This window comes from Cucurbita pepo, chromosome LG18 (assembly GCF_002806865.2).
Source record: "Cucurbita pepo subsp. pepo cultivar mu-cu-16 chromosome LG18, ASM280686v2, whole genome shotgun sequence".
Classification (NCBI taxonomy): Eukaryota; Viridiplantae; Streptophyta; class Magnoliopsida; order Cucurbitales; family Cucurbitaceae; genus Cucurbita; species Cucurbita pepo.
Genome location: NC_036655.1, coordinates 5652676 through 5680362, shown reverse-complemented (window position 1 = coordinate 5680362; position 27687 = coordinate 5652676). Strand labels below are relative to the sequence as shown.

At 37.2% G+C, this 27687-nt stretch overlaps 7 protein-coding genes across 21 annotated transcripts; 4 read left to right on the top strand and 3 right to left on the bottom strand.

The window, feature by feature from the left end:
• Window positions 1-626: 626 nt before the first annotated feature.
• On the bottom strand, window positions 627-4713 carry LOC111780130 (zinc finger CCCH domain-containing protein 34-like). 2 transcript variants are annotated; one of them, XM_023660426.1, is made up of 3 exons: window positions 4678-4713; window positions 3757-3867; window positions 627-2257 (listed from the first exon to the last, which is right to left on the bottom strand). In XM_023660426.1, exon 3 carries the CDS (start codon window positions 2252-2254, stop codon window positions 779-781), a length of 1476 nt encoding a protein of 491 aa, XP_023516194.1. In that variant the 5' UTR covers window positions 2255-2257; window positions 3757-3867; window positions 4678-4713; the 3' UTR covers window positions 627-778. The 2 variants fall into 2 exon arrangements, with proteins under 2 accessions (XP_023516194.1, XP_023516193.1); XM_023660425.1 differs by lacking the exon at window positions 4678-4713 and adding an exon at window positions 4152-4392.
• Window positions 4508-11078, top strand: LOC111780131. 9 transcript variants are annotated; one of them, XM_023660435.1, is made up of 8 exons: window positions 4508-4654; window positions 4938-5483; window positions 5849-5995; window positions 6093-6204; window positions 6746-6849; window positions 6936-7029; window positions 8431-8677; window positions 9379-9681. In XM_023660435.1, exons 2-6 carry the CDS (start codon window positions 4992-4994, stop codon window positions 7026-7028), a joined length of 948 nt encoding a protein of 315 aa, XP_023516203.1. In that variant the 5' UTR covers window positions 4508-4654; window positions 4938-4991; the 3' UTR covers window position 7029; window positions 8431-8677; window positions 9379-9681. The 9 variants fall into 9 exon arrangements, with proteins under 9 accessions (XP_023516203.1, XP_023516202.1, XP_023516200.1 ...); XM_023660434.1 differs by having other exon boundaries at window positions 4510-4654; window positions 4867-5483; XM_023660432.1 differs by lacking the exon at window positions 4508-4654 and adding an exon at window positions 8298-8348 and having other exon boundaries at window positions 4717-5483; window positions 6746-6845.
• LOC111780133 (zinc finger Ran-binding domain-containing protein 2-like) lies at window positions 7787-9354 on the bottom strand. Of its 2 annotated transcripts, none has more exons than XM_023660438.1 (4): window positions 9115-9354; window positions 8427-8767; window positions 8109-8179; window positions 7787-7986 (listed from the first exon to the last, which is right to left on the bottom strand). In XM_023660438.1, the coding sequence occupies exons 2-4, from the start codon at window positions 8762-8764 to the stop codon at window positions 7973-7975; spliced, it is 423 nt and encodes a 140-aa protein (XP_023516206.1). In that variant the 5' UTR covers window positions 8765-8767; window positions 9115-9354; the 3' UTR covers window positions 7787-7972. The 2 variants fall into 2 exon arrangements, with proteins under 2 accessions (XP_023516206.1, XP_023516205.1); XM_023660437.1 differs by having other exon boundaries at window positions 8427-8770; window positions 9115-9346.
• A 1520-nt stretch (window positions 11079-12598) lies between the features above and the next one.
• Window positions 12599-14920, top strand: LOC111779736 (pentatricopeptide repeat-containing protein At1g08070, chloroplastic). The gene has a single exon (XM_023659857.1). It carries the CDS (start codon window positions 12642-12644, stop codon window positions 14835-14837), a length of 2196 nt encoding a protein of 731 aa, XP_023515625.1. The 5' UTR covers window positions 12599-12641; the 3' UTR covers window positions 14838-14920.
• A 1749-nt stretch (window positions 14921-16669) lies between these two features.
• Window positions 16670-19677, top strand: LOC111779852. 3 transcript variants are annotated; one of them, XM_023660025.1, is made up of 3 exons: window positions 16671-16822; window positions 18010-19111; window positions 19468-19677. In XM_023660025.1, the coding sequence occupies exon 2, from the start codon at window positions 18058-18060 to the stop codon at window positions 19099-19101; it is 1044 nt and encodes a 347-aa protein (XP_023515793.1). In that variant the 5' UTR covers window positions 16671-16822; window positions 18010-18057; the 3' UTR covers window positions 19102-19111; window positions 19468-19677. The 3 variants fall into 3 exon arrangements, with proteins under 3 accessions (XP_023515794.1, XP_023515793.1, XP_023515792.1); XM_023660026.1 differs by lacking the exon at window positions 19468-19677 and having other exon boundaries at window positions 16670-16822; window positions 18020-19464; XM_023660024.1 differs by lacking the exon at window positions 19468-19677 and having other exon boundaries at window positions 18010-19454.
• A 1078-nt stretch (window positions 19678-20755) lies between these two features.
• Window positions 20756-23014, top strand: LOC111779855 (deSI-like protein At4g17486). 3 transcript variants are annotated; one of them, XM_023660029.1, is made up of 5 exons: window positions 20756-20792; window positions 21052-21241; window positions 21538-21825; window positions 22516-22596; window positions 22740-23014. In XM_023660029.1, exons 2-5 carry the CDS (start codon window positions 21088-21090, stop codon window positions 22877-22879), a joined length of 663 nt encoding a protein of 220 aa, XP_023515797.1. In that variant the 5' UTR covers window positions 20756-20792; window positions 21052-21087; the 3' UTR covers window positions 22880-23014. The 3 variants fall into 3 exon arrangements, with proteins under 3 accessions (XP_023515797.1, XP_023515796.1, XP_023515799.1); XM_023660028.1 differs by lacking the exon at window positions 20756-20792 and having other exon boundaries at window positions 20801-21241; XM_023660031.1 differs by lacking the exon at window positions 20756-20792 and having other exon boundaries at window positions 20801-21241; window positions 22675-22830.
• Window positions 23015-23185: 171 nt separating this feature from the next.
• LOC111779854 (acyl-protein thioesterase 2-like) lies at window positions 23186-27201 on the bottom strand. Its single transcript, XM_023660027.1, has 10 exons — window positions 27032-27201; window positions 26500-26574; window positions 26114-26228; window positions 24673-24709; window positions 24445-24514; window positions 24162-24266; window positions 23926-24076; window positions 23764-23846; window positions 23536-23629; window positions 23186-23458 (listed from the first exon to the last, which is right to left on the bottom strand). The coding sequence occupies exons 2-10, from the start codon at window positions 26528-26530 to the stop codon at window positions 23383-23385; spliced, it is 762 nt and encodes a 253-aa protein (XP_023515795.1). The 5' UTR covers window positions 26531-26574; window positions 27032-27201; the 3' UTR covers window positions 23186-23382.
• Window positions 27202-27687: the final 486 nt, after the last annotated feature.

Below are 27687 nucleotides of genomic sequence, written 5' to 3'. Positions count from 1 at the left end.
AAACTCAGTTGACCAAGTCAGTGACCATCAATTTCTCTCCATAAATAGATATTATTCTTTTTATTCCCTTTTTCATTATTTTTTTTAATTTTTTTTAATCATTAAAATATTATTTTAGTTTATATACTTTAATATTCAGTTTATTTTACATTTTACTATTGTAATTTGAAATATTTAATTTTTATTTCGTAATTTCATTAAATTTTAATAAAATATGTTCTTTTTATGTAATTTTTATTTGTTTCCAAAATTTTATATAAAAAATGTTGATAGAGATTAATTATTTTTAGAAAACATATTAACTAAATTTTAACTGAAATAACTAAAATAAAAGATTAACAAAATTGGATATATTTAGTCAAACCTAAAAATAGAATTAATTGGATTAGACAACAAAAATCCATAATTAGTGAAACTAATTTGACCAAAAGAATACCCCAAATTAGATCAATAATTGATTATTTCATGATTTAGCTTCTAATCCGTTTTAATTTTTAAAAATTACGTTTTTTAAAATAATTTTTAATTAAGCATTAAAAAATACAAATAATTTTTTTTATATAATTTAAAAAATGTTTTTTTTTTTTATAGAAAATATGAAACAATAGTAATGAAAGAAATATAAATTTAAAAAAAATAATTATTATATTATTTGACTATTTACAACCTAAAACACTAATATCAGATGCATACAGTCAAATACTAAATGAAGACCGTTAAAAGAATGGCAAAGCCGCCATAGACACTCAAGTTGAGCTTCTGTTTCAGCTAACGCTAACTAAAGCAATATATGGTTGCTATTCATTTCCTTCACCAGCTCCTCCTCCTCCTCCTCCTCCACCTTCCTTTTGTCTTTCAGGATATCACTCAAAGGTTTTGGTCCTCTAAAGTTGGTTGAAGATGATGCAGCTCCGATGGAACGACGTTTTTCGATTGAGAACCCTCCATTTTCTTCTACTTTTCGCTTCTCTTCTTTGATCTGCGAAAGGGTTTTCGGTCCTTTGAATGGAACTGACTTCGGATTGAATCCATGATCCCTTACGACAGGTTCCCTCGAGATGGATTTTCTTGACATGTTTAACAATGTTTGTTGTGGTCTGGTCGGAGCGTATTCGTCGTAGTGACCGCAGGGTCTGTGTTGTCTTGAGTGTCTAAATGATCCATATTGACTAAAACCATTTGAAAAGGTTATGTTTTCTGGAGGTGATCCTCTAGAAATCTTCCCGACCTGTAATGCTAGTCTTCTTCCAAGGGGTGGTTGATACAAACCAGGCTTCCGAGGTTTCACAAAGTTTCCACTCATTCGACACGACAATCGATTTCTTCTCCTTGATAAACTAACAATCGAACGGTTACCAGAAACGCTGTCTCTCTGCAGATAGCTTCGAAGGTCGGCATGGTTCCATTCCTCCGAATCTAGATTCACGAGCGTGAGCCTTTTCTTTTGAGAAAACATGGACTTGATGAGTTTCCCTCTCGGACAGCTGATGATGTTTCTGTCATTGAAAAGAACAGGTTCGGTCTCTAAGTGGTTGTATGAGTGCATCTCATGTTCATAAAGAAGTTCTAAATCAGAATGCATTGGCTCATAGGCAATATGGTCTTCAAAATTTTCCCTGCACAATCCAGTATCCAGTTCTCTTTGTTCCAGATTCGTTGACAGGATGTACTCTGGCTCATCGTGGCTAGCCAAATTCCCCGACCCATCACCGACGACGACGTCAAAGCCAGGGGATAGGTTGCCTTCCTCAGTACTGTCCGTCATCGGCTCCTCATAACTCTGATCTGCAACAGCATGTACATGAGATGTACTGTCATTAGATCCCACAGCTGGAGACGAGGAGACAAGCTCATCAACAGCCACTTTTTCACACTCAAGCAACAAGATCTTCGCAGAGGCACTTTGATGTGAAACATTTTCAGAAGGTTGACCGAGACTCGAGCATTGAAATGTAACATCAATTTTCGGACCAGCTACGTTCTTCGATGGATGAAGAAATGCATCTGCGTCGGTAGAGGCTAGTCCTTTTTTGTTTCCTGAAGCTGTTTTATCTTCAGAGGACGACGCGTTGCCACTAGGAAATACTGTCTTTGTAGATCTTGTAGCAAGAGAAATATCATTGGCATGCAAAAATGAGCATGTATCACCTTTACTGCAGCAGCCATTGAAATAAAAATAACAGGGAATGATCGTCTTGTTCACAGGTACAGAACATTGAGAAGATTCTAACACTGTTCCAGCAGGACTATCCATTGGCTAAGGAGAAAAAGAAAAAGAAAAATTTTAAACACAATGGTGTTTCATAATGAGAGCATGATAAAGTTCCTAGAAGACCATCAACTTAAATTGATAATCACAAGGTAAGGGGAAAAGTTCATATCAAAACTATCAACAGGTTCCTATTATTACTTGTGTTCACCACCTAGAACAAGATCAACAAAACATTATAATATTTGCATTTGTAACAAATGCATGAGATTCTTTGTGTAACGGCCCAAGTTCACACCTAGCAGATATTGTTATCTTTGGGGTTTCACTTTCGGACTTCCTCTCAAGGTTTTTAAAACACGTTAGGGAGAGGTTTCCACACTCTTATAAAGAATGTTTCGTTCTCCTCCCCAACCGAGATATTGTTCTCTTTGGGCTTTCACTTTCAGGCTTCCCCTCAAGATTTTTAAAACAGGCTAGGGAGAGGTTTCCACACCCTTATAAAGAATGTTTCGTTCTCTTCCCCAACCGAGATATTGTTCTCTTTGGGGTTTCACTTTCGGGCTTCCCCTCAAGGTTTTTAAAACACGCTAGGGAGAGGTTTCCACACCCTTATAAAGAATGTTTCGTTCTCCTCCCCAACCGAGATATTGTTCTCTTTGGGGTTTCACTTTCAGGCTTCCCCTCAAGGTTTTTAAAACACGCTAGGGAGAGGTTTCCACACCCTTATAAAGAATGTTTCGTTCTCCTCCCCAACCGAGATATTGTTCTCTTTGGGGTTTCACTTTCAGGCTTCCCCTCAAGGTTTTTAAAACACGCTAGGGAGAGGTTTCCACACCCTTATAAAGAATGTTTCGTTCTCCTCCCCAACCGAGATATTGTTCTCTTTGGGGTTTCACTTTCAGGCTTCCCCTCAAGGTTTTTAAAACACGCTAGGGAGAGGTTTCCACACCCTTAAAAAGAATGTTTCGTTCTCCTCCCCAACCGAGATATTGTTCTCTTTGGGATTTCACTTTTGGGCTTCCCTCAAGGTTTTTAAAACACGCTAAGGAGAGGTTTCCACACCCTTATAAAGAATGTTTTGTTCTCCTCCCAACCGATGTGGGATCTCACAATCCTCCTTATGCGGGACAAAGTAACCAAAAACAGTATCACTTCCTCAATTTATGTCTTAAATTAACACAATACATTCTCTAGAACATTGCTTGCTTTCCAAACAACTTACATTCCAAAATGAAATTTACAAAACAAAAAACTATGTTCTTAGTTGCATCCTGACATGCACAAATTTGTGATTACAGATACCAAAGCTATGGGGATTGAGCCTTCAAGCAAAAGCAGAACAGGGCATATGCAAACTTGAGAACCAGGAAAAGAATTTCAACAAAATGGCAGTAAATTCAACCTAAATTTAGTCTTGGAGGATTCAAAGAAAGTGTTCAGACCAAACAAGTTTCATTGCTAAACATGTATAAACAAGGTAGATGAACCAGCCACCGACTGCAACCAAGCTCAGGTGAATATTAACAAACAGATAATCAGCTTACCGGATGCCGAAAACCACAGGCTGCATTCAAGCAGTTTCCCGCCAGCCAGTAGTAACAATCTCTAGGGTTCAGCCTAGCAATCTCGCTGTGCCGATACTCGCAATCAAAACCCTGAAAAAAAAAAAAACAGTTGCCGATGCATAAACATAAACACGTAAACCCGATTCCACATTAAAACCGAGAAATCTAATGATCGACAGCGTAAATTCAAACACATAATCATGCCGATGCATTTCGACGGAATGCAACAAAAAATCCTTCAAATGCAGAGCAAGATCCTCACAGTAGTGATAAGATAACGGAAGCATGAGCCAAATTCCCCGGTGTTTACATCGAGAAGGAATTGTAACGTGAAAAGGGGTACGATTATTGTTTATTAAGCAAGAAATGCTGACCTTCTTGCAGGTAAGAGGTGAAGCCAAGAAATAGACGCAATCAGTGTTACGTTTACGCAAATCTTCCCCCATTGGTGTTCTTCTCAGAAGGAATTGGAAGAAGAAGAAGAAGAGAGAGCGTAAGAGAAGTGGAAGAGCAGCAACAAAATCATCGTCATAGACGGCCTTCCATGGAATTCAATTTTCAATTCCTTTTTTTATTTTACATGGCGGAGATCATTTTAAATTAAATAACCAAATACCCATTTTCCAATTCGCTTTTTTGTACACATTAATTTAACAAAGATGAATAAAAAGTATTTAAAATTTTAATTTTTAAGAACAAAAAATAAAAAAATTGAGTATGGTGTGAGAAGGGGATTGGAGGGCTTTGAAAGCAGAGTGATTCTATCCGGTGCTCTGCCCCACCTCCTCGATCCCTCCATTTTTGTCGTTCTTCTCTTCAACGGCTGACAGCGTTTCACTGCTGAGAAGAAGCTTAGATATGACAGATTTTCAATAATGTAAGCTTCTTTTCATGTCTTACCTGGTTTTGCTCGACACCATTTTTCGCTATAGTCTGCAAGCTGTAGTCTGCAATGATTGTTGCTTTTCGTCTCTGTTGATTCAACGCCTTGAATGTCGAGTTGAATCACACTGAAGTTCTTGCTCTTTGCGTAAATGATGCTTGATGGTGGTATGGCTATGTCATTTTATGCATTGAATTGCCCAGCAGGTGTTCGACGAAATGCCAACGAGAGCATTTTTCGCTTTAGAAGGAGATTAAACCTGTATTTATCTGTACAGATCTTTTCTGTTATTCAAACTGATGAGAATGACAACTTAGCAGCATCCAAGAAGATGTCGAGTTCGGGAAAATCTCTGTCGAAAACTCGAACTCTTAAGCCCCTTCTTGTCCAGCCAAACACTGTGGGTGTCATAGGGGGAGTGTCGGTTTTTTCCACTCTACTTTTCATGGAAAAGCTCGTTTGGTGGAGTAGGAAGGATGGAGAAGAGAGCATACCTTTTGTTGTCTGCAGCGATCCAGTATTAGACAAGGGAATTCCTCATAGTGATGCCATGATCATCGAGAATTTGAAGCAGAAAACGGCGTTTCTCGAGCAGTCGGGAGCTCGATGCCTAATTACACCTTGCCATCTTTCACATAGGTGGCTTGGTGACACATCTGAGAGCTGCAAATTACCTTTCCTTCACGTCGGAGATTGTGTAGCTAGGGAGCTTAATAAGGCTAAGCTTAAGCAACTTGAAGCAGGTAGCAATGTCCGGATTGGCCTGCTTGCAACTGATACAGCAACACTAACTGGTTTTTACCACGAGAGGCTACAAAAGCAGGTTTTGTAAATACATTCACAGCCATGAGCTGATACTCTAGTTTTTACCACGAGAAGCTCGACCCCTTCTCTAAAGTTCTCGAATAAAGTACACCTTTTGTTCGACACTTGAGTCACTTTTGAATACACCTTCGAAGTTAAGGGCTTGGTTCTGACATCATGTTATGAATCATGACTCTCCACAATGGTATGATATTGTCCACTTTGAGTATAAGCTCTCATGGTTTGCTTTGGGCTTTCCCAAAAGGCCTCATACCAATGGAGATATCGTCGTGCGGGACTCCCTCCCAACAATCCTCAACATTTTTGTACACTATTTACTAAACGATCTCAAACTTTTCTTCTGAATTCCTCGTGTTCTTTCAGGGCTTCGATGTCGTCGTGCCGGACGAGGCAACCATGGAGCATATAGTAATTCCTGCAGTGGAAGCTTTCCATAAAAGGGATCATGAAGGAGCAAGAAATCTGTTGAGAATTGCTGTTCATGTTCTATTGACAAGAGCTGTGAATATGGTAATCCTTGCTTCTGATGAACTCCTTAATCTTCTTCCTCCGGATGACCCCATTCTGAAAAAATGCATTGACCCCATGGATGCGTTGGCCAGAGCAGCCATTGAATGGTCAAGATCTGCAGGACATCTCCAGGAGAAAGCTTAGCGTTGCCTCTCTCGCTCACAAGCTCTATACTTTACGTGTGTTAGGAATCACAACTCTCCACAGTGGTATGATATTATTGTCCACTTTGAGCCTAAGCTCTTATGGTTTTACTTTAGACTTACCCGAAGGGTCTCATACCAATAGAGATAGTATTCATTGATTATAAACTCATGATCATTCCCTAAATTAGCTAACGTGTGACTCACTCCCAATAATCTTCGACAATCTCTTCATTAATAAGAAGATCGGAGGCATGAAGGATGAAATATAAACTGGAACCAGTCCACTGTCTAAATTATCATATTTATTTTATTTTTTTTTANAAATAAAAAAAAAAAAAAAAAAAAAAAATCTATTTTTCAAATAATTTAGAAAAATATGGTGACAAGGACTTAAATGAAATATTTAGAAAAAAGAAAATAAAATGAAATGAAGCTTAAATTTATTTATAATGTTTGGATTTTTTTTTTACATTTTTTTTCAGTTTAAAAAGTATTTATTTAATTGAATAAAAATGTTGGGTTTTATGAATATCTAAAAGTTATTATTATTATTATTATTATTATTATTATTATTATTATTATTTTGTTAAAAAAAACAGTATAGACAGAAAATGGACTCTGCGGAGCGGATTGGAAAGGTCAGGTTTTCTCGATGCATTTGAAGACTGGAACTCTAGACCTTGGAACTTTGTTCATCACGAATCGTCGGTTGAGTTTAATTTCGTTTGATTTGATAATTTTTTTTTTAGTATCTGCTCTGACTCTGTATTCCATCCCGTTCTTGTATTTTACAGATGATGAAGTTTGTTTATGAGGCGATGGAGGCGACTCTCGCTTTTCCACTGAGATTGAAGGTGTTGCGACGAAAATCGAAAGCGGGAAAGTAATGTAAGAGACGATTCAAATTCATAAAAGCTACCGCCATTCAAACTTCGTACATTTAGAACTTGTTCTTGATATGATTTTCGATTTCGTAAAAGTTTTGCAACGAACCTTTTTTCTTTTTTGAAATGTGTAGAGATGGTCTTGGTAGCTATGTGTATTTTGGATCTGTTCTTGTACAAGTTCAGGTGAGGAGTTTTCTATGATAAGTTAATTGGAATCTCCAAAGTAAAATAGCCTAATTAGATAATGAAGGCGAATTATGCTACATAATTCACCTGCAAAGGTTCTCTAGAGATTCGAGTTTTTTCTAGGGGACACCAAATCTTCTTTACAGCCACTGATGAAAGTTGGGTTTGACTCGCAATTTGAGCCTAATAATGTTATTAGAAGGGCGTTTTCATTAATGTCCGTTGAAGTGGGGCATCTGGTTCTTATCTATTTTTATACATAAGAATTTATTTCTTTGAGATTTGATGGTTGAAGAACCATAAATTATTGAGCTGAAAGTTGAGTCTATCTTATTAGGAGCTTGCTATTCACACAGATTCTGAATCTTAATCAATACCCCACCCTTTCAACCTTCCCCCTGGTTCAATCTCAAAGCTTCTATATGCTGACATAATAGTTTCCATTTCAATTTGATTCTGTGTTTAAAGCAACCATTGACATTCCAAACAGTATTTGGATATGTTTGTTCTTGTTTTGCGCATCCATTAGATAGATAGATAGAGAGAGAGAGTAGCAAGCTATATTGCAATGCTAAAGAGGGGAAAATGGGCCTCCACCCATGATATCTATATTGAGGAGCATTCTAAGGGCTTAACATTATTGTTGTTAGTCATTACAAAAAGAAAAAGGAAAACAAAAGGCAGCATTTGGATAGGGATCGGATGCCAAGAAGACGATATAATCGCATAAGGAGAGCCTTCCAAAATTCCTTCCCGCTTTAAACTGCACCACCTAAAAGATAGAGCACCCAAAATTGAATCACACCCAAGTGACACACGGTAAATTAAACACTTTTTGAGGGGCAGTAGATAACAAAAAGGTGCAAATTATGTTCTTCATTGATATAAACTGACCGAAACCTCTTGGTGTTTTGCATTTAAAACACTCCATCCTGCTTGCATAATTATGTATTCCGCATCCAATTCTGTACAACACAACATTATATGTTTTTTTCTTTCAGTTCAACATTACATGTTAATTAAACACATTGAATACTGGTGCGAGTTTAAACAACATCAACTAATTTTATTGTTCATTTTCAGCGTGATCTTTTGAGTAAGGAATTTGAAATTTTGTCGCTGAAAGTAATGCAGGTGTGAATTATATTTCCATTTGAATGGCTTTACTATTTGGATAAACTTTTATTGTAAAGTTTATTGTTGTGTGTGTACCTAGGGCAAACCCAGTCTCCAGATTTCCATCCAGGTGGGATGCTTGCATCAGATCCATACTGATCGGAACCCATCATGTAGGCGCCATAATCACCAGGATAGACGGACTTAAATGCACCACATCTAAAGCAGTTCGGGCGGCTGGCGTAATTGTGAGCTCCGCAGTTGACGGCGGTGCAGTACCAGTCTCCGGCCAACACCTCCGTCTTGTTGTAGCTGTAAGTTGAAGGGTCTGGGCCTCCATACTTGGGGTAACTGCAACGATGGCATGCTTCTCTTTTCTTGAAATTTACGTTCTGGCAAACGTTGCATATCCAGTCTCCTGCTGACCAGCTCATTCCCTTCTATATATCAAAATACCATTATCCATAAGTTGTGAGAGAATCAAATAAAAATCTGCACAAAGGGTCTAAAAACTCTGTCATAATCTTCAACAATGTTCAAGCTCTATGAATGCAATTGGAGTGCCAAAAAAAAAAAAAGAGAAGAAACTTAAGACTTCAAAATTTGAGTACCCTTTTCCCCAAATGCCTTGTCGATGGCTAATGTAAACACACATATATTTCTTTTGTGGGGGGTGGGGGAGGGGAGGGGGGAGGTTGAATCCCAAGAGCTTTTTTCTCCCCTAATAACANAAAAAAAGGTAGAAAGAAAGAAAGGAATTTGACTACTGAAGTAGGAAGCTCACCTTGATGAAGAAAAGATGGATGTAATAAAGAATGTTTCTGTTGGGTAATAGGTGAATTGAATTGGTGGAAGAGAATTCAAAATTGTTAGAAGTGAGTTTGTTGAATTTGTTAGCTGGGGGAGCGGGGGGTTTATATAGTTGGCCAACCTCTCAGTGTTGGGGTCCATTTTATGGTGGTGTTTCTTTTATTCCCTTGCCTTTACATAGATGGTTTCCTCCTCATGTGATTCCCGGAAGTTGATTATCTTTTTATTCTTAACACAGAAAACGTTTGGCCCGACGGGCAACCCGGTTGGTAAGAGCTTGGAGTCTCTTAGGCATACCGGCTTAGATATCCCAAATTTGAATCTTGAGGTGAGCTTAATACTAAATTTCTTTTATGTTTCTTTTGTTCGGGGCTTGCGTTGGGCGTAGCTGCCCCCTATTATCTATAATATACATATATATCTTATTGAAAACTTCACATGGTAGATTAATTTCTTTAAGCAATACAAATCTATTCAGAAAGGTACATTTCATTCCTAGAAAAATAGACATCTCGTGCAATCATATGAGTATTTTAAATCATTATTCCAGTTCTTGTGCTTTTGTTTGTAGGGTAATAACTTTTCTCAAAAGTATTCCGCGTTTACTCTAGACTAATGCCTTACTTTGTATCTTGAGATACCCTAGAAGACAAGCCAAAATTTGTCACTGATAAATTGATTCCATTTTTCACTTTTGAAGTATATATAGGTTTGAATATAGTTTTAGCCCTAATGTCTTAATGAAAACCAAGTTTAAATTTTGCTATCTATATTGTTCAACTCCATTACTTGAATACTTTTGGTCTTTTAATATTATTAATTCTAGTTTAAATTATTTAGTTCTTGAAAACTAGGCTTGTAAACACTATTTCTACCTATTAGTTTCCAAGTTGGCTAACATTTTAATTATGGAGATAGATGAATATGGTTAGAACATACATCCAAAAAATTGGACAACAATTGTATACTAGGAATCATAGGTAGAGTTTAGATACGTGAGATTTGAACATTTGGCTTCGTGATCGAGATTATGAAAAAAGAAAAGGGTTTGGGAGTTGGGACAGGGGGTTTTAGGTAGGAAGTGGTAGCTAGGTGAGATGCCCTTGTGTTGGGTGGATTTGTTTGCTCCAACTTGGCCAAATAAGCCTTCCCCATGTAGTTTCATTATGTGGATCAAACCCTTTCACAAAAGAAGGGGTTAAATAAAACACAAAACAACTGAAACAAAAAGTTGATTGTGTTATTATTATTGTTATATAATTGCCTCTCTTTCCCCCATTGGAATCTATTCCTGTTAAGTGCACATCCATCAGCCTCCCAAATTCCCTTTCCCTTCAATAATTCAACAAAAAGATGGGCACTCCTTAGATTCATCATCCCATTTCACCTCCTCATGCTGCCTTTCTTCTGGCCCTCCCATTGCTCAATTTATATGCATGCACATATGCAATTTCTATCTCCACTTTCTTTTTCAGGTGGGGTTCAAGTGATTTGAATGTCAATCAAGGATATATGTCTAAATTGGTCGATACGCTGAAGTAAATGAGAGATATATGAATGAACTGAGACCATATCTGAATGAGAGCAATCACGATGATAGATAGCTAAGAAAGGCTTAAAAGAAAGGACTCTAAGGTTAAACGTGTTTTACTTGGAGTAATTTTATGTTGGATAACCTCTTGGGAATTTTCCTAAGGTGTATGTGAGTGAGGACTAGAATAACTTATTTTGATCTCTGGGATAGTTTTCACTTTTAGAAGCGAGAAGTCACGTGAGATGTCGCAAAGGATGTAAGAGAATGTCGGGATCACTAAATGTCAATCCAAATTCTAAATACTAGGCATGGATTGTGTAAATATAAATAAAAGCATAGCTACCAAAAAACTTTATGTCTAATATGATAACTATTGAAATGGTGTATATTACAACATTTTGTTACACATTTAGAATATTCTCAATTGATATTTCAACTTTTAGAACTAGTTATTTGTTTGTTTAAAGCAAATTCAATATCTTAATCTTAAGCTTATTCGTAAGCATAAATAATTATACAAATCTAAATATACTCATGTTTACAAGAACTTAAAAGTTCATATTATTTTATTATCCAAAAGTATATTATACGATAATTGCTATAAACTTAAAAATGTTACGTAAAATCAAAATTATATGTCAAATATTTACTATAAACTTTAATTTCCTCAAATTTAAATAAATATTACAATTAAATTTGAAAAAGTATCAGTTTCCTTAAAGAACTTTCATATTTTCAATAAATTATAAAACATAGGTGTATTATAAAAATATTTATAGGATTAAAAAAAAAAAAAAGATATTGACCTAAATTTTTATTGAAATTTGTATGCTTAACAACATTATTATATTAATATTCTTTTTATTAATATTAGTAGGAAAATAAAAATAAAAAAATTGAATGGATGCAACTCTAATTAGGCAAGTTTAGAATTTAAATAGATTTTTTTTTATTAAAAAAAATAGTAAATAAATAAATTGGAATAATTTGGATTGCGGCGAACCGACGCTGGGTAGAGTACATGGGCAGCCTCAGAATTTTCGGAAATATCAAAAAGGCTATTTATTATTTTATTGTTTTTTTTTTCTTTTTCTTTTTATAAGATGTAACTTTATCTATTATTTATTTATTTATTTATTTATTTATTTTCTAAGCTATTAATAAATAACTCAAGAAAGAATTTGATTCTAAACAATTAAATAATATAACGTGCAAAATAAAATATTTGAGAAAATCATTATAAAACACATAATTTCTTTCTAAGTTATATCTGAGATTATCTAAACAACGACGAGTATGTTCACGAGTCGAGTAGAACGGTAAATTTTTTATTTTGTATTTCATAGACAAATATAACGGGTGCGCATAGGACCGAGTAAGCATAAGTGGGTGGGGAATAATAAATAAAAAGGAGAGGCCAAAAATGTAAAAACAAGACACTGTGAAAATTCCAATAATGAAACACGAAAACCTTAGACAAATGCAAATGCAAATGCAAATGTGCTCTCATAATTCCAAAAATTCTTTATTCTCTCCGTTTTTTTTTTTTTAATTTTATTTTTTGAAAAAGGAAAATTATTATGTTCTTAAAAGAAAAAGGGCAAACCGCCTTTAATAATACTTCGAGAATCCTCATCCTAACACTTCAAAGCAAAGGTTGAATGTGAATATTCCCTTCCTCCACATATCCAACCCCGTTACACCGTAACTTTACCCTACTCTATCTGTTTTGGTTCGTTACGAGTACGATCAATTATTATTTTTATTATTATTAAATTTAATAAAATATATTTTTTTAATTTATATATTGTCGTATTAAATTTATATATATTTTTTAATTATGAATAAAATTTAATAATATTTATATTGCTTTTGGCGGGTGAAAGTCCGTACAACTATATTTCAAATAATAACGACCCTTATCTCTAATGCACTCGCCACCGCCACGGCCTTCGTAGCGCCCAAAAATGGCGACTTCTGCTCCTTCACTGGTACTTTCACCCACCTCTCCTTCTTCCGACCCGCCTTATAGGCTCCTTCAAGATCATCCATCTCTCAAGCTTATCTCCAAATGCCGAAGCATTCGAACTCTCAGACAAATCCACGCTCAGATCATCAAGACTGGCCTCCACAACACTCAGTTTGCCCTCAGCAAGCTCATCGAGTTTTCCGCTGTTTCGCGCTATGCTGATATCTCTTATGCTGTTTCTCTATTTAATTCCATTGAAGAGCCCAATTTATTCATTTGGAATTCGATGATTCGAGGGCTTTCGATTAGTCTATCGCCCGTTCTGGCCTTGGTTTTCTTTGTCAGAATGATTCATGCCGGGGTAGAGCCGAATTCTTACACTTTTCCTTTTCTTTTGAAGTCTTGTGCTAAGCTTGCCTCTGCCCGTGAAGGGAAACAGATTCATGCGCATGTTTTGAAGCTTGGGTTCGTGTCTGATGTGTTCATTCATACTTCGCTTATCAATATGTATGCGCAGAGCGGTGAAATAAATTATGCCCAATTGGTTTTTGATCAAAGTAATTTCAGGGATGCAATTTCTTTCACTGCATTAATCGCTGGTTATGTGTTGTGGGGTTATATGGATCGCGCTCGGAAACTGTTCGATGAAATGCCTGTTAGAGATGTGGTGTCTTGGAATGCTATGATTGCTGGATATGCACAAACTGGTAGATCCAAAGAGGCGTTGTTGTTGTTTGAAGAAATGAGGAAAGCAAATGTCCCCCCAAATGAGAGTACTATTGTCTCCGTTCTTTCTGCTTGTGCTCAGTCAAATGCTCTGGATTTAGGAAATTCGATGCGCTCTTGGATTGAAGATCGCGGGCTTCGTTCAAATCTTAAGCTTGTAAATGCCCTTATTGACATGTATTCAAAGTGTGGTGATCTTCAGACTGCTTGTGAGTTGTTTGATGAAATGCCTGAAAGGGATGTCATCTCATGGAATGTTATGATCGGCGGTTACACTCACATGTGCAGCTATAAAGAAGCCTTGGCGCTATTCCGCGAGATGCTAGCCTCAGGTATTGAGCCCACTGACATCACCTTCCTTAACGTTCTTCCGTCTTGTGCTTGTTTAGGTGCCATTGACCTCGGTAAGTGGATACATGCTTATATAAACAAAAACTTCAACTCAGCCAGTACATCTCTGTGGACGAGTCTCATAGATATGTATGCTAAATGCGGTAATATAGATGCGGCAAGACAGGTCTTTAATGGTATGAATATCAAAAGCTTGGCTTCTTGGAATGCCATGATATGTGGGCTAGCAATGCATGGACAAGCAAATGAAGCTCTTGAGCTTTTCTCAAAAATGTCTAGTAATGGAATTGAACCAAATGAGATAACCTTTGTTGGTGTTTTATCTGCTTGTAAACATGCTGGTTTTGTTGATCTCGGACGCCTATTTTTCAGCTCTATGATTCAAGACTATAAGATATCTCCAAAATCCCAACATTATGGATGCATGATAGATCTTCTTGGGCGAGCTGGGTTGTTTGAGGAAGCAGAGTCCTTAATACAAAACATGGAAATGAAACCAGATGGAGCCATTTGGGGTTCCCTTCTTGGGGCATGTAGAGACCATGGACGAGTCGAGTTAGGAGAAATAGTTGCCGAACGTCTTTTCAAACTCGAGCCAGATAATCCTGGAGCTTATGTGCTTTTATCCAACATATACGCAGGGGCTGGTAAATGGGATGATGTTGCAAGAATAAGAACAAAATTGAACGACATGGGAATGAAGAAAGTTCCTGGTTGTACCACCATCGAAGTTGATAATGTCGTTCACGAGTTCCTGGTCGGGGACAAAGTTCATCCACAAACTGAAAACATTTACAAGATGCTGGAAGAAGTAGACAGACAATTAAAGGAGTTCGGATTTGTACCAGATACATCCGAGGTACTGTACGACATGGATGAAGAATGGAAAGAAGGAGCTCTAAGCCACCATAGTGAGAAATTAGCGATTGCTTTTGGATTGATAAGTACAAAACCAGGTACACCAATTACAATCATTAAAAATCTTCGTGTCTGTCGTAATTGTCATGCTGCCACAAAGCTAATATCTAAGATATTCAATAGAGAGATTATTGCTAGAGATAGGAACCGTTTTCATCACTTCAAAGATGGTTCTTGCTCGTGTAATGACTATTGGTGAATGATTTACATAATCTTGTGATACTTGTCTGATGCAGATCTGTTTCTATGTTGGAATGAAAGTCAGTGTTTGTTTGTTCTTCAGATGATGGGTTTTGCTTACATTTTCTTTGTAGTGCCACTGCATAGCTAGACACAGATGGAGAGCAGTCTTTTTGTGGTAGCCATGACTCAGAAGTAAAAACTGTCATTTTGAAAACTTCATGCTTCAAATGGTTGAGTTTGGCTTGAAGAAATTTCGAAACAGTCTTGTCATCGACACGATAGCGATATATGCCACTCCGATCACTGTCAACAGTTAGTACAGAAATGAGATTGATATATAATAATAATAATCTATGGAGATTGTGAAAGGCAGGAGATCCTACATCGGTTGAGGAGTAGAACGAAACATTTCTTATAAGGGTGTGGAAACTTCTCTCTAGTAGACGCTTTAAAAAAAATGGTGATACTGTAACAATCCAAACTTACCGCTAGCAGACAGTGTCCTTCTTAGATTTTCCCTTCTGGGCTTTCCCTTGAGGTTTTATATCAGGTCTGTTAGGGAAGGTTTCCACACTCTTATAAAGAATGCTTTGTTCCCCTCTCCAACCGATGTGGGATCTCACAATCCACCTCCCTTTAGGGCCCAGCGTCCTCGCTAGCACACCGTCTGGTGTCTGGCTCTGATACTATTTGTAACAGTCCCAATGCTAACCTATATTGTCCTCTTTCGGTTTTTCCTTTTGAGATTCCCCTCAAGGGTTTTAAAACACGTCTGATAAGGAAAGATTTATAAAGAATGTTTCGTTCCTCTCTCCAATCGATATTGGATCTCACAATCCACTCACTGGCACATCGCCCGGTGTCTCACTCTAAGCAAATATTGTCTTCTTTGGGCTTTTCCTTTCGAGCTTCTTCTCAAGATTTTAAAACGTGTCTGCTAGGGGAGGTTTCCACACCCATCTAAAAAATATTTCGTTCCTCTTCCCAACCGATATAGGATCTCACAAATATATCTAGCAGGTTTCCACACCCATCTAAAAAATATTTCGTTCCTCTTCCCAACCGATATAGGATCTCACAAATATATAACGGACTATAACATACAATATCAACTAGTGATAGTCTCGAACACGAGTTGTTACACGAGCAATGCTGGCTCTCGCCCATGGCAAAATCCTTATGCGAGCAAGAAGCCAAAAGCCAATATTATAATTGGTATAGTTTATAAATTCCATTAGGTGCGTGAAGGGGCGGCTAAAAAACCTCAATTCTACAAGGAACGAAAAGCCATTTTTAAGTTGTAATACTTCATAGAATATAAAACCATGATTAGACATGACTCAATCTTGGCTTTTTTTATTTTTAATTCCCAAAATCATTCAAACATAATCTTTTTATTTCATATATTTCCATATTTTATACGTTTAATTAGCTAACGATCCATAAAATTCTTAATTAATTTTCGGTTAAACCAACCGTTTGGTCAATCTAATTGGATCTTATTCTATATTAATTAATTGACATGGTTCGACCGTGCTCTCACTATTCATGACTTATTCCTATCAGGGCCTCGTGATATTTTTTCCTTTTTATTTCATATTTTTGTTTAAAAATATTAATTTTATAAAAAAAAAAAAAATTAAAGTTTAAGAATAGATATTATATTATTACTTAGAGGGTCAAAAACAGAAATTTAGGATATCAAATTAAGATTTAAAAGAAAAAAAAAAGAAATTAAATATATAAAAAAAAAAAATTAAAGTAAAAGTCTTCATAAGCGAACTGGGATGATCCACGTCGGTTCCATGTAAGCAGGCAATTGTTTATATATAGCGCCGGGGAATTTCTTTGTCCTTTCTTTCTCGCTGTTGCTGAAGCTGCCCTAGATCGAGCTTCGATTGTCTGAGCAATTCATCGTCTTCCTTGTTCCCCAATCGATAAGATTATTATCTCTTCACTGACAACTTCTGAGGATTCCATTTCTTTAATTCCTTCTCTTTGGTAATTCTCTGCTCTTACCCTCTCCAAACCCTGCTCTCCCGATTCTTGTTTCTTGGGGCTCTCAGCGGATCTTTCCATAATCGATTCATTTCCCTTTGATTTTTCCCCCGATGATCCTTTTTCCCCCTCAGAATTTGTGGGTTTGGGGGGAGGGGGTGTGTTGATGGTTTAAGTGGACTTCAGACGAGCTTTAGGACTTATGGCTGTGAAATTGCATATATCTTAAGCTGGTGTTTTGGCTTGGGATGGAGATTGGATTGTGTCGATTGTTGGTTTGGTGTTATGAAATTTATTTTGTTTTGAGTTTATATCGACTTTTCTTTCTGGAAATGAGAAATGCTCTGTTCGAAATATTACTTGCAACTGTATGTTCTTGTTGTTGTAATGACTGAGAACAAGGGTGATTGTATTGAAAAATATGAGTATGTAGTTTGCTTTTACGATTGATTTCACGCTTTCAATCGCACTAGTCCCATGCTGTCTTTATTTAAGAAAAAAGGTTTTATCTCATATGAAGAAGGAATTGGAGTACTAAATCATTTATATCTGCAGTTACTTAGCATTTGGTTTCAGCCATTTCTGAACTGTGGCTGTCATATAAATCTAAATAATACAGAAATCCGTACATTCATTAACAAATTTTCACATACTACTGCTAATGTTGAAGCTTCGAGCCATGATTTCTTCAGGAAAATTAGCAAGACAATGGATTCATATCTTGAAATCCAATTTTGTATCTTGAAAACGACTTCTATTGATGTAGTCTTCTATGTGGAATTTTGTTGAGTCCGTTTTGTTATTTCAACCAATTCTATAATTGTTGTTCCATGTTTTCCCCGTGTTTTGAAGATATGATTTCTTGAGTTGATAAACAGCTTAGCTGCTCCTCCCATGAGACATGTTCTTGTGGAATCTGCTTTTTCATTGTCTTATTGCCACTCTAATCTCCTTGTTATACTTTAAGAAGCAATGAGCTAGTCATTTAATGGCATAATTAGGAGTTTCCTTCTTTTCCTAATGCCCTTGTCCAAATTTTCTGCATTGTGTTTTTAGTCATATGATAACACAACATAGAACATGGGGCACAAACGTAGACTACATCTTATTTAGTATCATGAAAAAGGGTGTAAAATCTTATGTTAAAATTGATCTCTTACAGTTTTTTTTTTCTGCAATTGCCTGGTTAGGATTGCTCAGCACTTTAGGGCGCTTTTTTCTGTTCTAGAAGAATCATCATGCCGAAGGAGAGAAGAGATCGTTCTGCATCTCATGATAGGTATAGAGCATCTCCATTCAGTTGCAGCTCGAGTCATGCTAGACGATCTTCACCTAAACTACCCTTGGGAAGTGAGGATAATTTGAGGGAGTGGGAAGAAGTCAGATGCCCTGTGTGCATGGAACATCCTCATAATGCAGTTTTACTCATATGTTCATCCCATGAAAAGGGTTGCCGTCCTTACATGTGTGATACTAGTCGACGCCACTCAAATTGTCTAGATCAATTCTGCAAGTTGTTTTCAGAAACTTCAAGTATAATGCCAGTGCAGGAAGACGTGGAGCTCCCAACGGTAAATTCTTCGCTCCCAACAGTAAACTCTTCGCCGACATTGGAATCTGAGCCCGTGGTTGATGATACACCAGATGAACAGACTGAGGGGATTCAGCTTCCTGTGCACCCTTCATCTTGTGAAAATCAGATGCAGCCAAAGTTGGTATGCCCTTTGTGCCGAGGGAGGATAAAAAAGTGGGTTGTTGACGAGCATGCTCGTCAGTTCATGAATGCAAAACCAAGAAGTTGTTCCTGTGAGACATGTAACTTCAGTGGACCCTATACAGATCTTAGGAAGCACGCAAGGAAGGAGCATCCTCTTGTGCGTCCATCAGAAGTAGACCCTGAACGACAGCATAACTGGCGACGACTCGAGCGGCAGAGGGACCTGGGAGACCTTCTGAGCACACTACAATCATCATTTGGAGAGGATAGGGTTGATGATAGTATTTTACCCATTGATGATGGTGGTTGGCTCACAGTTTTCTTCCTGATTCGAGTTTTTAGACCTGAATCCAGTAGAAGAAGCAGCAGTTGGTCTAATGTATCTAGAGCTAGAGGCCAACCAAGTTTTAGGAGGAGAACAACCAGACTATGGGGCGAGAGTTATGATGGAGAAATAGGTTCATCTTCCAGAGATGAAGATAATGACACATCAGATGATGGATCAGGCCCGTTGAGGCGCCATGAGCGCGTACAGAGACAGACAACTCCAGATAATGCACCTTGATACTCTTGATGTATGTGGTTTTCTTTTGATTCTCATGCTTTGAGGATGGTTGAGTAAACAGATTTTCTCAATCTGCGTGTGGCAGCAGGTAGTAATTGGTTACTGCTTCGGTTGCCCTTTTGTTCTTTCAAACGGAAAGAAAGATGGAGGCTGTTCCTTGCTGCCTTTATCATGTGTTCCATTGATTCTGGATCAATTCTGGTTCGAATCTTGTAATTTACTGGACCTCGAGTCTTTAAATGTCTTTCTATGGCAGCCCTCGTACTCTCTACATATGTTGCTGCACTTTCAACTTAGTTTCTATCTCTCTCTCTCTCTATATATATATATATATTTCTCTTTCAATAAAATTACTTTGATTTTCAGGAAGTGGTATTTTCAATCGAAGGCTCTTGGACCATCCATCTTCTATGCCAACTAAATGGATATCCAGCCTCAAAGAAACAGCCACGAAAAGAGGTTCCATCATTACTGCTAACTACTAGGTCAATATGAGTGAACTTGCATATCAAACATTAGTTCATCTTACAACTCTAAGCTATATGAATGCAATCAATTAGCTAAATGTGCCTCTTATCTTGATATGTGTCACGGTCATACTTCGAGATTTTCTCTTGGTCCATGATTTTCTTTTGAATGCATCTTAGACCTAGTGGTAGAGGCTCTTGTTACACAATCCACTCGATGTGGGATCTCACAATCTACCCCCCTTAGGGGTCTAGCGTCCTCGTTGGCACATCACTCGGTGTCTGACTTTGGTACCATTTGTAACATCTTAATCCCACTACTAGTAGATATTGTTTGTTTTGGCTCATTACGTATTGTCTTTAGCCTCACAGTTTTAAAGTGCGTTTGTTAGGGAGATGTTTCCACACCCTTATAAGGAATGTTTCGTTCTCCTCTCTCCAACCAATGTGGGATCTCACATAAAATTATACAAAGAACTTACAAAAATCTAGATTGTTTCATTGCTAAGTTAATACAGAACTTGAATTATATGAAATATAAGCGAGCTTGAATTATATGAAATATAAGCGAGCTTGAATTATATGAAATATAAGCTCGACTTCTTAATTTCGAATAGCCCAACATTTGAAGATGATTCGTATTCACCACGAATCAAGGAGAGGCACATGCCTATGCCTATACATGATGAATAAATCATGTGTAGCACCATCTTACAAACTTTAAATCCAAATAACAATAATTTTGGCAATTAGGGTTTGTCCACTTTCCATTATTTATGAATAGGAAACAGCCTCTCAATTTTAAGGTACAAAAGTTCACCAAATTGATGTTCATCAATACCCACAACTATCTAATCACATTAATATCCACCATTTCATAATTATTTTAAAATCCAAATTATTTAGAATTTTAAAACTTAAAAGCTTCGAGAATTTATTTGAATTTTGGATCTCTTGATCGAGAATAAATATTTAGATTTATTTATTTATTATTATTTACTTGCATGAAAACTAAAAAAGAAAAAATGGGTTAAAAATTCAATGAAAATTATAATTAGAAAACAAATATAATTTTTATAAAAAAAAAAAAAAAAAATGATTTTGACCTATTTATTCTAAAAGGTCGCATTCTCAAACAATAACTCTAAAAAAATCTATATTTTCTTTTACCAGAATCAGATGTCATGTTGAAAAGACAGCATTTTGAGACCAAAAATGGAAATGGTATTTGGGTGGGCAGCAAATCGAACGTTCCGTTTATCCTCCTTCTCGATGCCAAATTTATATTATTCATTTTTTCTGTTCATAATTCGTCGAAATTCGTTAGCCTTTTCTTTTTCCCGTCTCGCCGGAGATCGACTTCTTTTCTTTGATGCATGTTTTTTCTCCGATGGGCAGAGACGAATAAGGCAAAGGAAAACTGAAAGTAAATAGCTTTCTTTTCTAGATTTTCCAAATTTTGATTCATTTTGGGAACCTTCAGGGATATACATTTTCTAGCTAGAAGATTTTTTTGGAGATGGGAGCAGAGAGCACCTCGAAAACGACCCCCGAAAGTGGAGATAAGAACGATAAGAAGAAGACCCAGGTGGTGTTGAACGTTTATGATCTCACCCCTGCCAACAATTATTCCTATTGGTTTGGTTTTGGGGTTTTCCATTCGGGTATTGAAGGTGATTTCCTTCTCCTGCTTCTGCCCTTCCCCTGTTTTATATCTTCCTGATTTTGATGCACCCTTTGTGTTTGTTAAAATGTCTCTGAAGAAATGTTATTGAAACTCTTCCTGTTCTTTTCGAATTTTGTTAAGTTTTTGTTTTTGAATGTAACTGAAATGAAATTTTAGCATGGATTGGCACCTTTTTACATAGAAAATTCAAGATTATGAGCTCAGAATTTTCAATTCAATGCTATCTTCCTGTTGTGAACCCAACGTATGAATTCATTCAAATGTCTTTCATGTTGCACACAGTCCATGGCAAAGAGTATGGGTTTGGAGGTCATGACTTCCCCGCTAGTGGAGTTTTTGAAGTAGAACCAAGGAGCTGTCCAGGCTTCATATACCGATGTTCTGTCACGTTGGGACATGCTGATATGCCTCCCTCTGAATTCAGAAAGTTTCTTCAAACTGTTGCTACTGATTATCACGGAGATACATATCATCTTATTTCCAAGAACTGCAATCATTTTACGGATGATGTCTCGTGCAGATTGACTGGGAAAAGGATACCTGGTTGGGTTAATCGCCTTGCTCGGATGGGTAACACTTTTCTCAATTCACTGAACTTTCATCGTTGTTTACTTCCTTTGCATTCATCTTTTAATTGAATTCCTTTTGTCATTATAGTATGACATATCGCCATCCGTTATGTTGATGCCATTTGAATGTGGAGGAAAACCTCCTTTGCTAAAAGAGCCACTTCTTTATACATTCATACGACATATTTAAAAGGTGTGAGATCCCACATCGGTTGGAAATGAGAACGAAACACTCTTTATAAGGGTGTGGAAACCTCTCCCTAGAAAACACGTTTTAAAAATCTTGAGGGAAAACCCGAAAGGGATAGTCCAAAGAGGACAATATCTGCTAGCGGTGGGCTTGGGCTGTTACAGAAGGTGTCTACGACTCTAGTTGAATTGATTTGCCTTACAAATGTTAAAAACGAAAAATATGTGTTGGGAGAAATGCTATTTGCTTTGTTTTGACAATACCTTATATTGCAAGCTGTAACTCCAATGATGATGGTTTATTAGACTCCATTGATGCATTATCAGTCTTTACTGTGATGAAAATATAACAATGAATGATGTTAGTTTACTGTTATAACATTTACTCAAGAACATTTGATGCACATGGATGTTGTCAGTTTGATGTCGAGCTCGGTCTCTGCATGCATTTGCACGCGTAAAAGTGAATTCTGCTAACTTCTTTTTCTGGTGAAAACTTCAGGTGTTTTGTGCAGCTGTTTACTACCTGAAAGCCTTCAATCTACTACTGTCAAACAATTGCCCGAGCCCCGCGAATACTCAGGTTTGTCGTCTTTTACTCGAATGTCGTTGCCTTCTTGAATTGATTTCAAACATGGGATCTGATCAAATACGTATGTAGTTAAAACTTGAATCCAACGAAGTATGCGGTTAATAGCATTACCATTTGGGGTTTGTTTCCTCCAGAGGAAGAATGTACCTCCGAGCCTCTGTCACTCAACACTCAGCAAGTCCTGGCAGAAATCGACAACGACGAAGAGAAGCGACTGCTGACACCCTCGACCGGAGTTACTGATGTTGCTTTTGTCGAAGAATCTCACAAGTGAGAGCAGGCAGTCAGTCTTTTCTATTGCTAACAAATCTCATCCCATGCAAACTATGATCTTGTCTCCGTTGCAAAAGTAAAAACTGTAAGCCTTCTTTGTATTAGACATTTTGAAATAGAATGTTGTTTTTGTTAAGTAGCTATTGTTACTTTAGACCTTTAATTGAGCCACAAGAACATTAGATATCAATTTGAATGTCGTTTTATAATGACAATCTTGCCTCATTTTGTAACACAATTCTACAATCCTTTCCTCGTATGATATTATATCGAAACAACGACATCAAACAAGAGGTACAGGGAATGATTATGTAAAGAGTAACAATAAAGTGTATGATTAAATTATCCAAAGTTCATGTCAGGGTATCTCTGCAGTTCACCAAAAGGCTTTAAATCTTGGGGTAAAAACCATACCAAACATAGGTCTCCAAAAGGAATAATAATATCACACCAAATTTGTTCCCAATGATTACAAATTGAGCAACTTGAAGAGCCTCCCTCCCTCTATAGCAGCCCCAGCTTTGAAGTTAACCAGGCACAGACCTCATCCATCTCTTCAGGAACTGTGTAGTGCCCAAGTCTGCAAACAATACATGAGTTGATATCATATGAAGTCGAGAATTTTCGCAAGCATATTCGAACACTAACGAAACATACCCGTTGTAGGATTTGAATATAACATCTTGGAATCCGACTGAATGTAATGCCTGTGAAGATTTCTCTCCAAATTTATAAAGAACCACATCATCAACTGCAACAAGTTTCACACCAAATCACCATTATCAGAACCCAACATTTTGAAGCCTAGTTTCCATCCTTTGATGTATAGAACAAGGCAAACTTTATCCTTTCTTAGCACATGAACAATTATAAATTTATAAATACCTTTTCCATGACAAAGCAAAATAGGCAACGATCCCGCTCCACTATTACTGGCATTCTTCTCTTCCATCTTGCTTTTCAAAGTCCTGGAATCACCACGATAACTCATTAAATTGATGGTAAAAGGATCAAAGGATGTCCAGAGGACAAAATTCAGAAGCCAACTTTGAACATGGAAGCCAGCCACTAAGCCCAACAACTGCACTCAAATTGGTTGGATAAGGATTTCCATTCCCATATTTTCCCACTGCATGGCAGGTCGCAGAGTAAAGCGCAGTGGCCGCTCCCATACTGAACCCTCCTACACCAAGCTTAACTGTCAAAAAGATTACAGCAGAATTATGTCAGCAACCACTGGAAAATGCAAGAGAAATAGTATTTAAATTGCAAGAGAAACATACTGTCAGCTGGCTCTGTTGATAACAAATATGCAACATGTGCGGCCGAAGCATCCAAGCCCTCTAAATCATCCGGGCCACCTTCTGAAAGATCTTTCACATCAAACCCTGGTTTAAGAAGAACATCTCACTGTAACTTTTATTTTCATGCAAGAGCAGGTATGATATCAGTCTTGATACCCTTGTTATTGTAATATACATAAATAGCAACTCGACTTTCCAGCACGGAGATCCCGGTTTAAGCGATCTTATATACTTAAACAAAAAGGAATTCCAGTAAGCTTACATGCAGTGGACGGAAAGCCCCCAAACAAAGCTATCGGTCGAGTTGGGGCAGTTGGACATATCCATTTAATCTGCATCAGTAACTTCAAGTTTATACAATAATACTAAAGAAACGATTTCATCTTAGATCATTAAAGAAAAGTTGTAAAAGGAAGGGCGACTGGGTAGAATAAAATTGGAATAGATATATAAATGCTTCTAAATACTTTGAAAAGCTTCATATTCTTACATTTGGTAAGGGAAGCATCTCCAAGAGCTGCGACCAGCTGTCAAACAAAATGAAAACATTTCTAAACATGGCATTCTACTGAATTTGAACAAAATGGCTAAGAATAATCTTGAAGTGTGCTAGTTAAAAGTTTCAATTAGAAATCTACCAGGAGAAGTATCCTTAGCACTCTCATGAATCATACCAAAAAGAAGTTGGGGATAAAATAAATACAGCCTTATATTAAAAGTTTCACGAGGTTAATTTTTGACAAACGGATCGAGGTCAGATTACAAAGTCACTTCGACAATAGTGATACTTCCAACTTAAAGAAAACAACTCCATCACACCATTCATCAATTTCAACAAGTGACGAAAAAATCTTGGACTGTGTACATGAATAATTGCTGATCACAACTAGTGGGGAACAAAGGAGGATATGGAACTTTAAAGGGTCTTCTCTTAACAACCGTACATTCGTCATATCACACTAACAAAATAAAAAAGGTCAATGGAAATTAAACTTCTTTAGAAGAGGTCTAAGATTTTGTATAGGAGGAAACAATCTTTGTATTAGAAACACAAAGTTACAAAAGGGAAGAAGAAGAGGGAGATACAGCATGATCCAAACAACAGCCAAAGAGGTTATAAAAAAGGCCTTCAATTAGTGTTAATGAAACAAGAACAATTTTACCTAAAGAAATCCAACTAGACCCAACAAAAAGAATAAGGTCAAGAAACTCACAGTCCAAGCCCAACGCTAGCAGATATTGTCCTTTTTGAGCTTTCTCTTCCGAACTTCCCCTTAAGGTTTTAAAACGTGTCCACTAGGGAGAGGTTTCCACACCCTTATAAGGAATGCTTCGTTCCCCTCTCCAACCGACGTGGGATCTCACAATCCACCCCCTTGGTGGCCCAACGTCCTCGCTGGCACACCGTTTGGTGTCTAGCTCTGATACCATTTGTAACAGCTCAAGCCCACCGCTAGCAGATATTGTCCTCTTTGAGCTTTCCCTTTTGGACTTCTTCTCAAGGTTTTAAAACGCATCCAGTAAGCAAAGGTTTCCACACCCTTATAAAAAAAATGTTTTGTTCCCCTCTCCAACCAATGTGGAATCTCACATAAGTGGAGCTAACAAATTCAGAAGGGTAGTGGACACATAAATAATCAATGTCTTCCTATTTCTTTTACACTCAATGCAGAATGTGGAAAGTTAAAACATCCAATATTGCTTCAAAAACAATGGGGAGAAAAGGTCCAATAATATAGTCTCTGAAAAACATATTGCCAGTGGAGACCAAGACAAGAAGTAATGAAACATGAATACATGAAAGTCAAGCAATTGAAATACTAGAAAAATGACTAACAAAATGACCGGCTTGCAGAAAATACTAGAAAAATGTATTGATGCGAAAAAAAAATTAAGAAAGGAAAAGAACAGAAAGAAAGAAAGAAAAGAACCTTGAGCCATTATCACCAAGACCATGAAGCCAGACAATGGTAGCTTGGTGTTTTCCCTTGGGCCTCACTACGTAGGTTTTACCAAACTCAATTGCCCTTCTGGCAGCTTTACCACCTGAAAGTGACCATGACAGGCTCAAGCAAGAAGGCTCAAGCTTCCACAGGATAACATATCTTATAGTGAACCCAACATACAGGCCTAGCTACTCCCACAATTAAAAAATACATGATCGCAAACTGGAAGTTTCTTAAATAAAAACGATAATGTTTAAGGACGCATAGAAAAGGATGAATCCAAAACAAGATATGCGGGAGGACAAAACACCTTAAATCAAAGAAAAAACTAATCAGCAGACAGGAGAATGAAGAGGGATAAGTCCACTGACCAGAAGCAACGGAAGAACCAGCTAAACTCATATTCGCGTGAACCACCACCTGAAGAGATTGACTATGAATAAATCCTGCTGGGGGCAACAAAAAAGAATCACCCAGTGTTGAAATTATTTCGAGAAACTTGCTGAATTAAAAATTCATACAAGGACGAAATCTCGTCAAACAAAGCTCGATAAAAACAATGCAAGGACGACGGCTTCATTTGAGGATCTATAATTCATTGTAATCCTTTAGACTAATTTCCAGGAGGATTCAGTCCCCTTTCCATGAAGAAATCCATACATTTCAACCTCCAACGAATCCATACATTTCAAAGCAACCCGCACGAGATTACAACAATCCGAATGAGTAGAGTCAAGTGCAGCAAACAAATCTCACAAACAAACCACAACACAAACCAAGATTCAAAAACGACTTCTCACCATCACCAAACCATCCTATCCCCAACAAAAACATTCAGAAAAAGAAGAAAACAAAAAAACATAGAAACAATGAATCTGGAGCCAAAAACATCAAAAGAGTAACCTGAGTTGGTGTGTTTATGGATAATATCTTCTTCTTCTCGATGTATTGATGGATCTCTCTCGCTCTCTCTCTCTCTCTCTCTGTGTGATTGTATTACGCTTGTTTTGAGGGGCGTGTGTTGTATTCCTGCCCCGCCCGGTCCGCGCTTGGTGTGTTTAATATGCCATAGCTGTAGCGCTGGGGACTCCCCAACTTGCTCTTTCTCCCCTCGGCCCCCTCCTCCTTCTCCTCCAGTTGACCTTTCCCCCCTTTCTTTGCCACCTGGCCGATTTCCACGTGGGAAACTTTCCATTAATACCCTACTTCTTCCCCTTTTTTTATTTCCTTACATTAATTTTTTATTTAAAATAATCAAAATTCCTTACATATATTAATATATGTCATTTATGATTAAATTATATATTAATATAATAATGTTTTTATCTTGACCGATAATATGATTTAAATATATATTTGATTTATTAAAAAATTAGTATAGTTATTTAATAATGATAAACTCAAGTCAGATATTATTCTCCTACGGCTTTCTCTTTCAGACTTACCTCAAGGCTTCAAAAGCTAGGGGAAAGGTTTCCACCCCTGCCTTTTGTTCTCCTCCTTTATCTAATCGATGTGGGACCGCCACCAAATCTACCCCTTTGGAGCCAGCGTCCTTA